Genomic DNA, 15629 nt, shown 5'->3' on the forward strand with positions numbered 1-15629 from the left:
CATGACAAAACGCGCCTTGTATATATATATATATATATATATATATATATATATATATATATATATATATATAAAGTGAGCGTGTGTGTCTGTGTGTACATTTCCCTTTGCAATAACTCTGTCAATTTTCAGTCTACACACTCAAAATTGGATATACAGGGTACTGGGATTTGGAAAAATCTTTGTGATCGATTTTCGGCCAGAATTTTCGCTGTTAAGGGGTCAAAGTTCAACGATTTGATCTTTGAGAACTCTATCAAACTCCTCTGACAATTTTGGGTGTAAACACTTGAAATTTTAGATATAGGTTCCTTTGACATGGATCTAACTTAATAACTTGATTTGAGCCCAAAACAATAAATGTTAAGGGGTCTTAATAGGGGTCAAAGTTGAAAAAATTGATCACTTTTTTCTTTTTTTTTTGCTCAACATACACCTCCAAACACCCCGCAACGCCAGGCTGAAATGCTAGTATTTCTATAAAAGTGAAAGTGTCTGTGTGTCTGTCTGTGTACATTTCCATACGCAATAACTCTGTCAATTTTTAGTCTCCAGACTCGAAATTTGATATACAGGGTACTGAGATTTGGGAAAATCTATGTGATCGGGTTTCAGACAGAAATTTGGCTGTTAAGGGGTTAAAGTTCAACGATTTGATCTTTGAGAACTCTACCAAACTCCTCCGACAATTTTAGGTTAAACACTTGAAATTTTAAATATAGGTTCTTTGGACATGGATCTAACTTAACTTGATTTTAGCCCAAAACAATCAATGTTAAGGTGTCATAATAGGGGTTAAATTTAAAAAACTGACCGTTTTTTTTTTTGCTCAACGTACACCTCCAAACACCCGGGCAACGCCGGCCACCCATGCTAGTATATATATATATATATATATATATATATATATATATATATATATATTGAAATAAAAAATGATACAGTTTACTTGTTAAAACAATGGTAAACGACAATCTAATATAAATATCAGTATTTATAGTTTAATCCTAACGAATAAAAAAGCTCAATACGCAATAGAGAGTAGAGCTTATTATAAGAGAAAGAGAATTAAAACTGTAAGTTTTAATTTACAATCAAATTTATTGTTCGATTGATTACTCCAAAAAGCAATTTACAATTCTTATTCCACGGAGTTTCAAAGAATTCTATTCTTGCTATTCTTATCATTACATTTTCACTTAATGCTATAACTAGCAAATTCTAGCATTGCTACAAATATAATTTGCTGATTTCTTTCTGTCCTCTGATGAGAAGAATAGCATTCTTTGAAACTCCGTGGCATAAGGATTTTGTAAAATGTTTTTTGGAGTATTCAGTCGAACAATAAATTTGATAGTAAATTTGAACTTTCAGTTTTAATTTTCTTTCTTATATATATATATATATATATATATATATATATATATATATATATATATATATACACACACACACAAGGTGATAATTTAAAGCAAGATAAACATATATATATATATATATATATATATATGAAAAATATTAAACAAAAAATCTACATATTATAAACAATAATACTGATATTACAGGAAATAATATGAATTAACCTGCATAAATGAGAATATGAATAAATAATGAAATCGTGAATATAAACAATAATATTAAAAGTTTGAAAATATATTTGATGTGTTTGTAATGTGAAATTAATGTTTGTGTTTTTTTTTTTTTTCTATTTTCGAACAAAATAAAAATTTCTCCATCACGGTTGAATATTATCTCCATAATCTTTCTATCTATCTATCTATCTATCTATCTATCTATCTATCTATCTATATATATATATATATATATATATATATATATATATATATATATATATATATATATTATAAGGTAAAATTAAAAGCCAAGAACAATGCGAGATTTTTTTTATAGAGTAAAATTAAATGAAAACAAAAGAAATAAATTTCTTTTTTTGTTGTTTGTTTTTTCTTTTTCACACAAATTTTAACTCTAAACAACAGTAATTTTTTTTTCTGTTGTATTCAATGGTGTTATAAATAATTATTATTTTAATTATTGTTTTTCTTATGAAACATAACATAAGAAAAACTATAATTAAAATAATAAAAAACAAAACAAAAAAAAACCCTTGCTTGAATAGTCATCTCCCTTGATTCACAAACGCAACAAGTATTTCAAACATCAACTGATTTATTTTAACGTTCTCCTAACGTCATTTTTTGTTCTATATTTCGCGGTATCATGTGGCAAACTCTGCGGCTGCTTTTCCAATTTTGAACACTCTTCCGCTGTCTTCTCTTGAAAATGGACTAATAGGTCTGAAATATATTGAGATTTACAACACCATTGAATACAACAGAAAAAAAAATACTGTTGTTTAGAGTTAAAATTTGTGTGAAAAAGAAAAAACAAACAACAAAAAAAAAGAAATTTCTTTCTCTTGTTTTCATTTAATTTTACTCTATAAAAAAAATCTCGCATTGTTCTTGGCTTTTAATTTTACCTTATGATTTTCTTCAACAATGCTTCAAGCAAACTACAATCTACTTATATATATATATATATATATATATATATATATATGTTTTTTGTTTATTTGTTTTTGTTAGCGATACTTTCTTGAATGAATTCAAGTATTTATACGAAAGTGCATTTTTACCTAAATGCTTGTTGGGAATAATTTTCCCATTGACCAATCTGGTACCCCCTTTTAATGGGGAGCGACATATATATTATTTTTAAAATATAATATACACTGACACGTGTTTCGTCGTCCACGATTCATCAGAGTGGCTGAATCTAGCGAGATTCGAAAGCGGCACCTACGAAATTATCGCTAACAAAAACAAATTTAAAAAAAAAAACATCTACGTAAAAGTGATACATTTAGTAGTCCGGCGAGGTTAGCACCGTGGTAGAGGTTTAGGCTTCTTATCACGAGGTGCCGCTTTCGAATCTCGCTAGATTCAGCCACTCTGATGAGTCGTGGACGACGAAACACGTGTCAGTGGATAATTATATTTTAAAAATTATATATATATATATATATATATATATATATATATATATACTCAATTTACTCACATAAAATTAATATACGAAAGTATAAATTTATGCGTAAACTAAGTATTTACTTCAAAAGTGCTCAATACGTAGTTAGAGCTAGTTAGTTAGTTATAAAAAATATATGGCGATTAAGCTACACTGAATATTCCGCGTTTCATCCACTCTAGGACTCTTAAAAAAAACGCACTGGGTGGGTGAACGAGAGCAATCTACCTTTGCGAATCAAATAAATATTCCATATAAAATTCTGTAAGATTTCTGAGTTTGTCAGAAAAATTGTGGTGCTACTATAGTCTGTGATTCCTACTCTATTTTTAGGGTCCAAGATAATTCTTACCAAAGGAGGATAGAAAAAAAAAAGACACTTCTTGACATTATTCTATAAAACATGCCGAAAAACCCTTGATTTTGCACTGAATTTCCTATGTTTTCTTTGGCAGGTTAATCTCCGGCTAAAATAATATTTTGGCCTCTACAAGTTTCTACATGTATGATTTTGTTAAGTGAGTTGGGGGCATTTACGTTGGGGGGATACCAGTGCACTAAGTTCATCAGAGCACATTTTGTATAATTACTTGTAAAACACTAAGAGGGATGCAACAGGGGCTTAAGTTTGGCAGACAGTGCGGGGCTTCTGAGGTTAGAAATCCTTATTTTTATTCCAAAATAAAAGGTTGATGCAACACTTCAGATGTGGCAGCAACACTCCACGCACAAGTAAATGATGCTGCTGCTACTATAACGGGTTTAAGGTGATTTTTACCAAAGGAGGATAGAAAATAAAATAAAGGCATAATTCTTGACGCTATTTTATTCTATTGTATTTTACAAAACACGCTTAAAAATGGACTTTAAAAAAAAAAAAACGGAATTAACTTCGGTCGTCAATATTGCAAAAAGTTAGTAAAAAATATTTATTAACAAAATCTTGTTTTATGTCGCTTAAGATTTCTACAAAATCGTCTTGATCTCCTTTTAACAGTGTTTACCCAAATTGCTAACAATTCTACTTTTTTCCGGTACAAGGACTCAAGTTTGCCCAGCTGGGCAAACTTGAGTCCTTGTATTGAAAAAAAATAGAATTGTTAAAAAATAAAAGTAATACGAATGTTAACCTTTAAAAGGAAAAGAACATTATTTGCCTTTTTACATTTTGGAGTGAGTACACCTCTTGTTAATAATGTTCACTGGCAATATACGTCTTGTTTCGGGGCTAAGAGTGTACTGCCTGCTCGCCTGTCATGCTGGCTAGGGCTTGATTAAAGAGAAAGAAAGGGAGAGGGAGGGACAGTGAGAGAGAGAGATGATGATGATGAGGGACTTTATTTAAAACTAGCGGGGGTACCCGGCGTTGCCCGGGTGTTTGGAGGTGTGTGTAGGGGGGGGGGGTTAAATCAAAACAAACTGGAAAATAAAGAATAAGCGAACGTAATAACCCTTTTTAAATATTATAACTGGATATTTTTCCGGTACAAGGACTTGAGTCTTTGTACCGGAAAAATATCCAGTAAATAAAACGTTGTTTAGTAAATCGTCATTTTTTTTTTGCATTTTTTTTTTTTTTTTTTTGCATTTCCATGCACCAAACATGGATATAAATATGAATAAAACATCCGCTGGGTCATAAGCTTCATTTTGGTGCCTTACTTGCCTGTAGGCTGAGATAAACCGCGTCACACACACAGACAGACATTAGGAACATTTATAATAAGATTAAATTGCCTTTTATATTTGGCAATTCATGTCTACACTCAACTTCAAAAGCTGGGTGATATGTAACATTTGTTCTTGTAATAAAATGATATTTTTCTGCTTACTCAAATGTTTGAAAAGTTATTGATTTAATTTTTTTTTTTTTTTTTTTGCGTTTCAGATATTATTTGAGATTCCGAGATGATTACAGGCAAGCGGCCATGGACGTCCTTCTTGGGCAGCCGATTGCGGAAGAAACTTTACTCAGTGCTGGTTTGCAAGAAGACGAAGTTGAAGGAGAACTTTTGGAAAAAGAAGAGAATGTCAGAATGTTAATTGACGACCTGAAAAAGATGCTCATCGTGGAACCAGAACAATGTCTAGGAGGATGGAGTCTCGTCAATGCGGACCCAGTGTACGTATCAGATTAATTCTATTTGTGCAGCAAACAATCCAGAAATATCTTGAGTACACACACACACACACACACACACACACACACACATATTGGCTGATGTTTACTTTAAGCGTCTTAATCTTCGTACCAGTGTGATGCGTTAAATGTCCTCTCCAGTCATGTAAGAGTTACAGCCCCTTGTCTCTGACTTTTTAAAGTAAACATCTTTGAATTAAAGTAAACATCTGCCGATATATTTGTATATTGATTGATTAATTAAGTTCAAGTGTATTGTTCCTATTTACAATGCCTCCCCACGGGGCAGAGTTAGACACCAGGGTCGTTTTTTAACGTGGAGAAAAGGAACGAAAATTAAAATTGTCACAGTCGTGAAGGATTTCTCCTCCACTGACAGAGAACAAGAAATTGAAATGCAGCATCTGAAGAACAGATACTACACTTTGATCTTGTTTATATATTTTATTGAGAAAGAAAAAATTGAACATAAAAAAAAAAACGTACAAAAAATTCAATTCAACAAAATTAGGCACAAGGCCCTACAAGAAATTGGGAGGGGGAGGGTACAGGGTCTTTTTGACTATGTAACAGATGAGACTTTGAAGTCTTACTCTTGACTGGCAACATTTACCAAAATACCTCAATCACTCTGTGGATCCTAATCTAACTAATAACCCCAGCGTTCAATGTAAAATTTAACTATGTACAATTTGTATATTCATTTCTGTGTGTTGTGTGTGCATTTTTTTTTTTTTTTTTTTTTTTTTGTGTGTGTATGTGTGAGAAAATAAAGTTCGATTTCATTAGAAAGAGTTCTTGAATTAATTGGCATAAAATGTTCGTGGAGTGGGAAAAAACTAATGAAAATGTTCATTTCAAAAATAAGGAAAAAACTACTAATGTGTTGTTAGTAAGACCCCCCTGTACTATTCTATGTGGCTAGATCCCCCACTGTTTTCCGGGGAACCGAAAACAAGCAGAGCATCCCTAATGGGGTTTGGGGAAGTCGCCTTAATGGAGGTGGGAGAAAATAAAGCAACGGATGGAGGGGGTAGGAAGGTGACCTCTGAGTAGGGGGATGACCGGGGGCATCAGAAAATAAAGATGAGGAGCAGGGGGGTTGGGCAGACTCAGAGGTTCTCTAATACCAAAAAATAAAATCAGGAACAGGATCTCATTTGTACCACCAGTCAAGAGTTACTTTACTGAACTTATAATGCTAACCTAGGTGGGATGGGTTCCGTAGGACCCAGCACCGCCCATGCCATGCCTAAGGAGGGAACACGTATTGAAACTTGGCTCCTCGACGGATGCACAAACTAGTGCTGTGCACCCACCTCTTGTCAAATTCCACTCTAGGCAACCTCTTCCAATCGCATCTGATCTTTACTTTAAGCAAATGTTTAAAGTAAACGATCAGATCCCGATCAGGAACAGATGTCCCTTCGTGGACCAACTTGAGGCGCGCGATCCAAATGGTCATGCGCGCTACTGCTAGGATCGCCAGGAAAACCAAACTTTCCTCCCTGGGGAACGGCGGCTCCATGTTGTACACAAAAGTTCCTACGTCGAGATCGAGCAGACACTCGGCATCGATGCGAGCTGTTACCCCCTCGACATACTTTAATAGGGGCTGTATCCGGCTGCAACTAAAAAACGCGTGCTCGATTGTTTCGGGCTCGCGTTCGTCACAGCACGGACAGAAGCGACTGGTATGTTCTTTATACCGGAAAAGTACGTCGAAGAGGGGCAGCGCATTTCGGACCAGTCGCCAAGTCAGGGAGAATTCCGAGTTATTCAGAACCTCCCGTCCCGGCGCCCAACGCCATTGAGAACGGACAACCTCCATCGACCATCCCATCCGCCTACAAAGTGGATCCTTCGCGGTCCCCTCCACTAAATCCCGATACAGTTTCTTCCTTGGCTGATCGAGGACATTGGTCCCCGGCAAAGCTCTAAGAGCGGTTCGGCATTCGGAGAAGAACTTGGACTCCCCCTTCGGTCTACGACGACCTTCTACCGAAGGGTTGGGTTTGAGATTGGGAAACGAGTTCTCAACCACAGGGACCCAAGGAGCGTCTCCTTCAAGCGAACGACTCAGGAAAGCCAATCTCTCGGCGTTTCTATGACACAAGAGACTGGGCTGACCCAGGCCTCCCTCGCTCGGATTTTGAACACAGACCTCTCTGCAGACATAATGCTTACCCTCGTTCCACAAAAGTGAATCGAGGCGCCCTTGTAAGCGGGTTAGTCGTTCTGCAGGGAGAGGAAGTACAGACAAACGGTAAAGGATGAGCGGAAAGACGTATGTAGCACACGCCTCCGCCCGACCCTTCAAGGACAATTTCCTTCCAATCCAAGTCTTTACTGACGATTTGACCTTAGACTGTACTTCCGACCAATTCTTTTCCAGCTGAAGTCCCGGTCCAAACCAGACACCGAGAATGCGGACCGGTCCATCGGTCCAGCTGAAAATACCTGGAAGCGAGTTTACCCCGGTCCAGGCCCCCAACCGCAGGCCAACAGACTTGCTACGGTTGAAGATGGCCCCTGTTACTTCTTCGTATCGAGCGAGCGCCTCGACCACCGCTTGAACGTCCGTGAGGCAAGACACGAACACGGTGACGTCATCGGCGAACGCGGAAACCCTGGCTCGTGTGCCTCCAGGGAGAGCTATTCCGCGCAGGACTGGTGTAGCCGCCTCGTCCCTTAACTTGCGAAGGAGGGGTTCCAACGCCAGGACATACAACAGAGGCGACAGCGGACAACCCTGTCGCACCGACCGAGAGACAGCGAATGACTCCGACAACTTACCGTTGATCTGCACCGCTACCGTCGGCCTGTCATACAGAACAAAGATCCACTTGCGGAAGTCCGGATTAAATCCGGCAGCCTCTAGCACAGATCCTAGGAACCGATGGTCGACCCTATCGAATGCCTTGGACTGATCCAAACTGATCAGCGCGGCTTCGGCGTCGTCTTCTGTCCCCTCTATGATCGAGCGTATCAAGTGCAAATTGTCTTGAATCGATCTCCCCTTCACAGCATAAGTCTGGTCCGGTTCGATCAAGTCAGTGATGACAACCTGCAAGCGATTCGCAAGAATCTTTGCCAAAATCTTTAACTCTGTGTTTAGCAGAGTCAAGGGCCTAAAATCATCAAAGTTTTCCCTCCCACCATGCCGTTGACCTTTCCTCAGCAATGTGATCACACCCTTTGTCACCTGTCCAGGGATGGAACCCTGGGCAAACCAATGGTTGAACATATCCTTCAGAATAGGGACCAACATGGGCGACAGCCTCAAGTAAAACTCGTAGGGTAAACCATCAAGCCCCGGGGATTTGTTATAGCCGACCTGCTTCAACGCAGTAATGACCTCATGTTCAGTAATAAGACCATCACAGCTAGCCGCCCGAGCCGCCGTGAGGCGGGGCGAGTCAGCCAAATAGCTGCCAAACTCATCAACCCTGAGTCCGGGTAGTTGGGTGAAGCGCACCGATAGATGCTCCCGAAACCCCTCGCAGATCTCCCGAGTCGATACTAAGGGGTGTCCTTCCAGGTTATGTACTTTACGAATGTACCCATCCGAACCGCGCCTTAAAGCAGCCTTACGCTCAACAGCGTCAACATTCACAGCCTCGTTAGAAACTTTGTTTAACCTAGCCCTAACTACTTGACCTTCATACCGCTCGCTAGCCAAGCGGTTGAGATCTTGTTTAGCTAGTGCTAACTCTAGGGGGTCCCCCCCCTCCACCGCCCGGGTCAGCTTATCCTCTAAACGCTTCTTTGCCTTAGCCTTATCTATCGCGAGGCGTTGGCTATACTGGACAGAGAAGCGCCTAATTTTGGCCTTGAGACTAACCCACCACTTACTCCCTGTAACCGCCCCCACTAAAGCCCGCTGAATTAGCTCAGTGACCTTCAACCGGTAGTCCTCCAGCTCCAACAAGGTGCTGTTGAACTTCCAGTATCCGGCCAGTTTAGGCCTAGCGCTTAAGCTCAAACGGGCCATAACAAGTTTATGGTCCGAGTGTCCTAGCAAGTGGAACGTGGGGCAAGATAGGAAGTCTACATCGCCTCTTCTAACTAACATCCGATCCAAGTAAGTGCTTGGATGGGAAGGCACTACAGGATGCCACGTCCACATCTCCCGCCCCGGATGATCCAGACGAAATCTGTCAACGAGATCGCACGAGGCCATCAGGTCAGACAGACTGCTGTCACACCACGCCGACCCGCTAGTCCCCCCGACCTTATCTATTTTGGGATCAAGGATTGCATTCCAATCCCCCATTAAAACTAACCGTTCCGGATCCACTAAGAAGCCCTCCAACCGTCGAAAAAAGGTTGCCCTCTCTACAGCAGCATTGGGAGCATAAACAGCAACAATCCGAAAAACACTACAATTAACAGCAACATCAACAACAAGCGCCCGCCCGTCCTCGCCTGCGTGAACAACATTCACCGACGCTGACAGGGTGCGACTCACTAGCAAGGAGATTCAACGACTATAGGTATTGCCATATGCTGAGTAGACATCGTAATCGTTTACCAGCACCTGACAATCCGCGTCACAAACAAAGTGGGTCTCCTGGATAGCGGCAATATCTACCTTGAGGGACACCAAGTCTCTCACAACGCGCGAGGCCTTGCTTCGACACCTGATGCCCCTCACATTCAATGTAGCCAAGTTCAAAGACATGATCACTTACCTCAAGCACTGTCACAGACGGGTCTGAAATCCTGGGCAGTGAGGACATGGCAGGCCTGGCCAAGGCTGCCGGTAAGTAAATCCGATGAAGGTGATCCATCCTTGGCCACGCCCCCCACGTCCAGGGGGAAGGTTAGTTTGAGTGCCCTGTATAGCGATGGGTGTACATACATGGGGATTCTACCCTCACATTTAAAGAAAATGTTGGTCAGCGAAGGATGGTCCCTATCCACCAGCTGCTGGCCTGGGATCGCATTCTTCGCTGCCTTAATCATTGCCCACATTCCTCCAGTCCTAGCGTCCTTGTTGACCCTAACGAAAGTGGTCAACAAGGGAGCGTCCTTGAATTTAGTGGGGTCTGTTACTAGGTCTCCACCGACTTTTTCAAAGTTTTTAAGTTTATTGTACCGGACCTTCTGTTGTCCTTTAAGGTCCGGAGCCGGTTGGAGAGGGTCTGTTTCACAAATCCTGCATCCTGGCAGGAAGGGGAGCTTTTTGGTCCGTTCAGTGCGGACTTTGGGAGTGGGGGAGGGGATCTCTTTTGGTTGATGGGGAGGCTGAGCGCTTGGGGAGGGGGTAGCCTGCTCGTTTTCTTCTTTTTGGCTCCTGTCACGGGATGAGGGGCGGGAAGAGTTTCTTGGGGCCTTTATAGGAGAGGGGGAAGGTTGTTCGGGTTGCTGAGGTGTTGGGATCACAGGGGGCTCATCCTGTGTTGTTGTTGCGAGGGAGTCCTTCTCAGTCTCAGTGGGGGTAGGAGGGTTTGCGCGTGTCTTGCGGCTTTTCCTCCTCCTGGCCCTCCTGATCTCTGTTGCGCTCAGGGCCATAGAGACTGTTGTTGTCTCTTCCTCTGCCTCTGACGCGGCCTCCTCCTCAGATTCTGGTAGTTTCCTCTTGTTTGAGGAGGAGGGTGTCTGTGTGTCCATTTTCTCCGTCTCACTCTTCGGTTGTTCTTGGTCTTGGGTGACTGTCTGCAAGGATGGCTGTTTGTTGATCTTGCCTTTCTTTACGACCGTCACCCAGCCTGTCGGTGCCTCTGGAGGATTTGTGGCCGGCGCGGGAGCAGCGGCTTGATTTGTTGTCACGCTTGTTTCCGCCGCTTTTGTGGGCTTCTTCCCTCCATTCCTCTTCGGACAGTCCTTCGCCATATGCCCTTGTTGTGTGCACAGCCAGCAATGGGGCCTCCTCCCTTCCACTATAAGGGAGAGTGTCCACTCTCCGAACTTGAGTGTGGCTGGGATGGCGTAGAATCCAGCCTTGTCCAGGACCATCTGAACTTTGTAGTCCCCGGTCATGATGTTTCTTAATCCGCGGACCGGGGTGACTTCCTCTACGTCCCCATACTGGCTTAGGATAGCCCCCAGTTGTTTGGCCTCCATATAGCAGGGGACGTTTAGAGCAGAAACATTTGCTCTCCTCTTGTTCATATAGATGGGTTGGAGCTTTATGTTCCTGCTCTGATGGCAGGTCCTGGACAGCCTGACTGCGTCTTCGGAGGTGGGGAGCAGAACATCCCATTGTGCGTAACTCCTTCTACAGATGTAGTTGGCGGGAATGTTCTGCTCCAGCAACACGTTCATCATGGTGTCCTTGTTGACGCCCGTCAGACCCCTTGTCTTGGTGTCTGAAGTTATCAGCGAGAGCACTCTTTTCTCCAGAACTTCCACTTGACCCGGGAGGGGTTGGATGTTGTTCCCCTGGGTATACTCCTTGTAAGTGGAGTCGAAGAGTGCTCTGTAGTCTTCGGGCGTCAACTTCCCTTGCTGCTCTTTGGGGCCCCATGCCGGTCCTCCATCCTGGTGGGTGTCAGCTGGACTCGGGTTGGGGGGCGTAGCTGGTGTTGTGGGGCTCTCTCTTGTTATGGGCATTTTTGGTTTCGGAACTGGGCCGTTACCAGGCAAAGTAGGCCATTGTGTCTTTGGCGTTGTTTCGTCCTGGCTTGGTTTGCTTTCCGGGCCGCTCCCTTTTCTTATTTTCTTCCTTTGCTGGGTGGCTGTCCCCTTGGGAGATGGAGGTGTCTCCCCTTCTGGTGCCGTGTTCCCAGCTGGAGCCTTGGTGGGTACTGTCAAGGGTGTCTCTCCTTCCAGCTTGCTTTTGTTACCACTGGCCGGAGAGTCACCCCTTTTCCGTATTTGGTCCTCTTGGGGAGTGTTGGGGGGCCAATCACTGTCTTCCCCGCCGAATAGTGAGCAGATGGAGGCTATTACATCTTCATCCAGCGCCTCGGTTTGGTCCGCGGTGCTGTTTTCCTCCTTTTCTGTTGGGGAGTCGCCCTTAGGGGGAGCGGGGGATGGGTTCCCCGGTCTTCCTCCCTTGGTTCTGCCGTCCTGGGGTGCAGCTGGTTGGCTGGGTTCTGCACTTTCCCCAGCTAGTGACTTAACGGCAGCTTTTTCCGCTGGGTTGCCCTCGTGGGGAGCGGTTGCAGGTGCTTTTCGGGGGGTCGCCGCGGGCTGCGGCCCTACCCTCCCGCTTTCTTCCAAGGTCGCCGCGCGCCGGGGCCCTACCTTGTTTCCTGGCGCCGTCTCGCCGGGAGATGCATCAGCTCCCTCACATAGGGAGTCGTTCGCAGTTGAGATGCTGCGCATTTGGGGTGACGTACCCCTCCTGCCTGGCATCGTGGCGGTTGCACTGGCCGCTGGCGCGGACCAAAGTGTAGTGGGGGAAAAGAAAACCCAGGGGAATGGAGGGGGAGGAGGGGGAGGAGCGGACTTTGAAGAAATTAGAGTTTTTGACTTCCCCTCACGGGGATGTCGGGTTAGCAGCTCAGATCCCCCCGCGAGGGGGGAGAGCAGAGAAGAAAGACGCAGTGGGTGCTAGCGGGTCAGAGTGCCGCGTCGCAATTAAGAGAGAGAGGGGATAGGCATCCCTGCCCACAGAGGGGAGCAGAAACGAAGCACCCGCCCTACCCCACGTCACCCTACCCACTAACTAACCCCAACGGAAGCGAGAAAGAGAACCCTGTCTGCTCGATCCACTGGGAGAGCAGCGAAGATAGACAAAGTTTGGGCCTGGCAGGTCAGAGTGCTGCTCAGGCAATTAAGTGTGGAGAAATTAGACCATCCCCTGTCTCTAGAGGGAAGAGACCGGAACGAAGAAAAAACGCATGCAAAAAAAACAACAAAAGCAGGTCTCAACTACCAGCTAGTGGTGCTGGTCCCGAGATTCCAGTCTCCCAAAAAAGGGGATCGGTTTCCGGGTCCAAGCTCCCACAAATGTGGAGTCGGTCCTTTAGGTCCTGACTCCCCAAAGGAGGGGGTCGGTCCTTGCTAACGAAAGTTAGTATGAAAACACCTTAACCTAGCCCGAAAGCCCGGTGGCGGAAAGTTTAGTAACTGAGAGAACAGATACTACACTTTGATCTTGTTTATATATTTTATTGAGAAAGAAAAAATTGAACATAAAAAACGTACAAAAAATTCAATTCAACAAAATTAGGCACAAGGCCCTACAAGAAATTGGGAGGGGGAGGGTACAGGGTCTTTTTGACTATGTAACAGATGAGACTTTGAAGTCTTACTCTTGACTGGCAACATTTACCAAAATACCTCAATCACTCTGTGGATCCTAATCTAACTAATAACCCCAGCGTTCAATGTAAAATTTAACTATGTACAATTTGTATATTCATTTCTGTGTGTTGTGTGTGCATTTTTTTTTTTTTTTTTTTTTTTTGTGTGTGTATGTGTGAGAAAATAAAGTTCGATTTCATTAGAAAGAGTTCTTGAATTAATTGGCATAAAATGTTCGTGGAGTGGGAAAAAACTAATGAAAATGTTCATTTCAAAAATAAGGAAAAAACTACTAATGTGTTGTTAGTAAGACCCCCCTGTACTATTCTATGTGGCTAGATCCCCCACTGTTTTCCGGGGAACCGAAAACAAGCAGAGCATCCCTAATGGGGTTTGGGGAAGTCGCCTTAATGGAGGTGGGAGAAAATAAAGCAACGGATGGAGGGGGTAGGAAGGTGACCTCTGAGTAAGGGGATGACCGGGGGCATCAGAAAATAAAGATGAGGAGCAGGGGGGTTGGGCAGACTCAGAGGTTCTCTAATACCAAAAAATAAAATCAGGAACAGGATCTCATTTGTACCACCAGTCAAGAGTTTCTTTACTGAACTTATAATGCTAACCTAGGCGGGATGGGTTCCGTAGGACCCAGCACCGCCCATGCCATGCCTAAGGAGGGAACACGTATTGAAACTTGGCTCCTCGACGGATGCACAAACTAGTGCTGTGCACCCACCTCTTGTCAAATTCCACTCTAGGCAACCTCTTCCAATCGCATCTGATCTTTACTTTAAGCAAATGTTTAAAGTAAATGATCAGATCCCGATCAGGAACAGATGTCCCTTCGTGGACCAACTTGAGGCGCGCGATCCAAATGGTCATGCGCGCTACTGCTAGGATCGCCAGGAAAACCAAACTTTCCTCCCTGGGGAACGGCGGCTCCATGTTGTACACAAAAGTTCCTACGTCGAGATCGAGCAGACACTCGGCATCGATGCGAGCTGTTACCCCCTCGACATACTTTAATAGGGGCTGTATCCGGCTGCAACTAAAAAACGCGTGCTCGATTGTTTCGGGCTCGCGTTCGTCACAGCACGGACAGAAGCGACTGGTATGTTCTTTATACCGGAAAAGTACGTCGAAGAGGGGCAGCGCATTTCGGACCAGTCGCCAAGTCAGGGAGAATTCCGAGTTATTCAGAACCTCCCGTCCCGGCGCCCAACGCCATTGAGAACGGACAACCTCCATCGACCATCCCATCCGCCTACAAAGTGGATCCTTCGCGGTCCCCTCCACTAAATCCCGATACAGTTTCTTCCTTGACTGATCGAGGACATTGGTCCCCGGCAAAGCTCTAAGAGCGGTTCGGCATTCGGAGAAGAACTTGGACTCCCCCTTCGGTCTACGACGACCTTCTACCGAAGGGTTGGGTTTGAGATTGGGAAACGAGTTCTCAACCACAGGGACCCAAGGAGCGTCTCCTTCAAGCGAACGACTCAGGAAAGCCAATCTCTCTGCGTTTCTATGACACAAGAGACTGGGCTGACCCAGGCCTCCCTCGCTCGGATTTTGAACACAGACCTCTCTGCAGACATAATGCTTACCCTCGTTCCACAAAAGTGAATCGAGGCGCCCTTGTAAGCGGGTTAGTCGTTCTGCAGGGAGAGGAAGTACAGACAAACGGTAAAGGATGAGCGGAAAGACGTATGTAGCACACGCCTCCGCCCGACCCTTCAAGGACAATTTCCTTCCAATCCAAGTCTTTACTGACGATTTGACCTTAGACTGTACTTCCGACCAATTCTTTTCCAGCTGAAGTCCCGGTCCAAACCAGACACCGAGAATGCGGACCGGTCCATCGGTCCAGCTGAAAATACCTGGAAGCGAGTTTACCCCAGTCCAGGCCCCCAACCGCAGGCCAACAGACTTGCTACGGTTGAAGATGGCCCCTGTTACTTCTTCGTATCGAGCGAGCGCCTCGACCACCGCTTGAACGTCCGTGAGGCAAGACACGAACACGGTGACGTCATCGGCGAACGCGGAAACCCTGGCTCGTGTGCCTCCAGGGAGAGCTATTCCGCGCAGGACTGGTGTAGCCGCCTCGTCCCTTAACTTGCGAAGGAGGGGTTCCAACGCCAGGACATACAACAGAGGCGACAGCGGACAACCCTGTCGCACCGACCGAGAGACAGCGAATGACTCCGACAGCTTACCGTTGATCTGCACCGCTACCGTCGGCCTG

General features: G+C 44.3%; 1 protein-coding gene across 1 annotated transcript in view; it reads left to right on the plus strand.

Moving 5' to 3' along the window:
* Positions 1 to 15629, plus strand: part of LOC145284012 (uncharacterized) — a gene marked incomplete at its 3' end in the record, with an annotated part of 1050937 nt that overhangs the window by 747463 nt on the left and 287845 nt on the right. The window contains 1 exon segment of the mRNA XM_080133102.1: positions 4940 to 5173. Within this exon segment, the coding sequence (XP_079989228.1) occupies positions 4940 to 5173 (234 nt within the window).

The sequence above is a fragment of the Euprymna scolopes genome, chromosome 8, assembly GCF_053919585.1.
Source record: "Euprymna scolopes isolate OS-2025 chromosome 8, ASM5391958v1, whole genome shotgun sequence".
NCBI lineage: Eukaryota > Metazoa > Mollusca > Cephalopoda > Sepiida > Sepiolidae > Euprymna > Euprymna scolopes.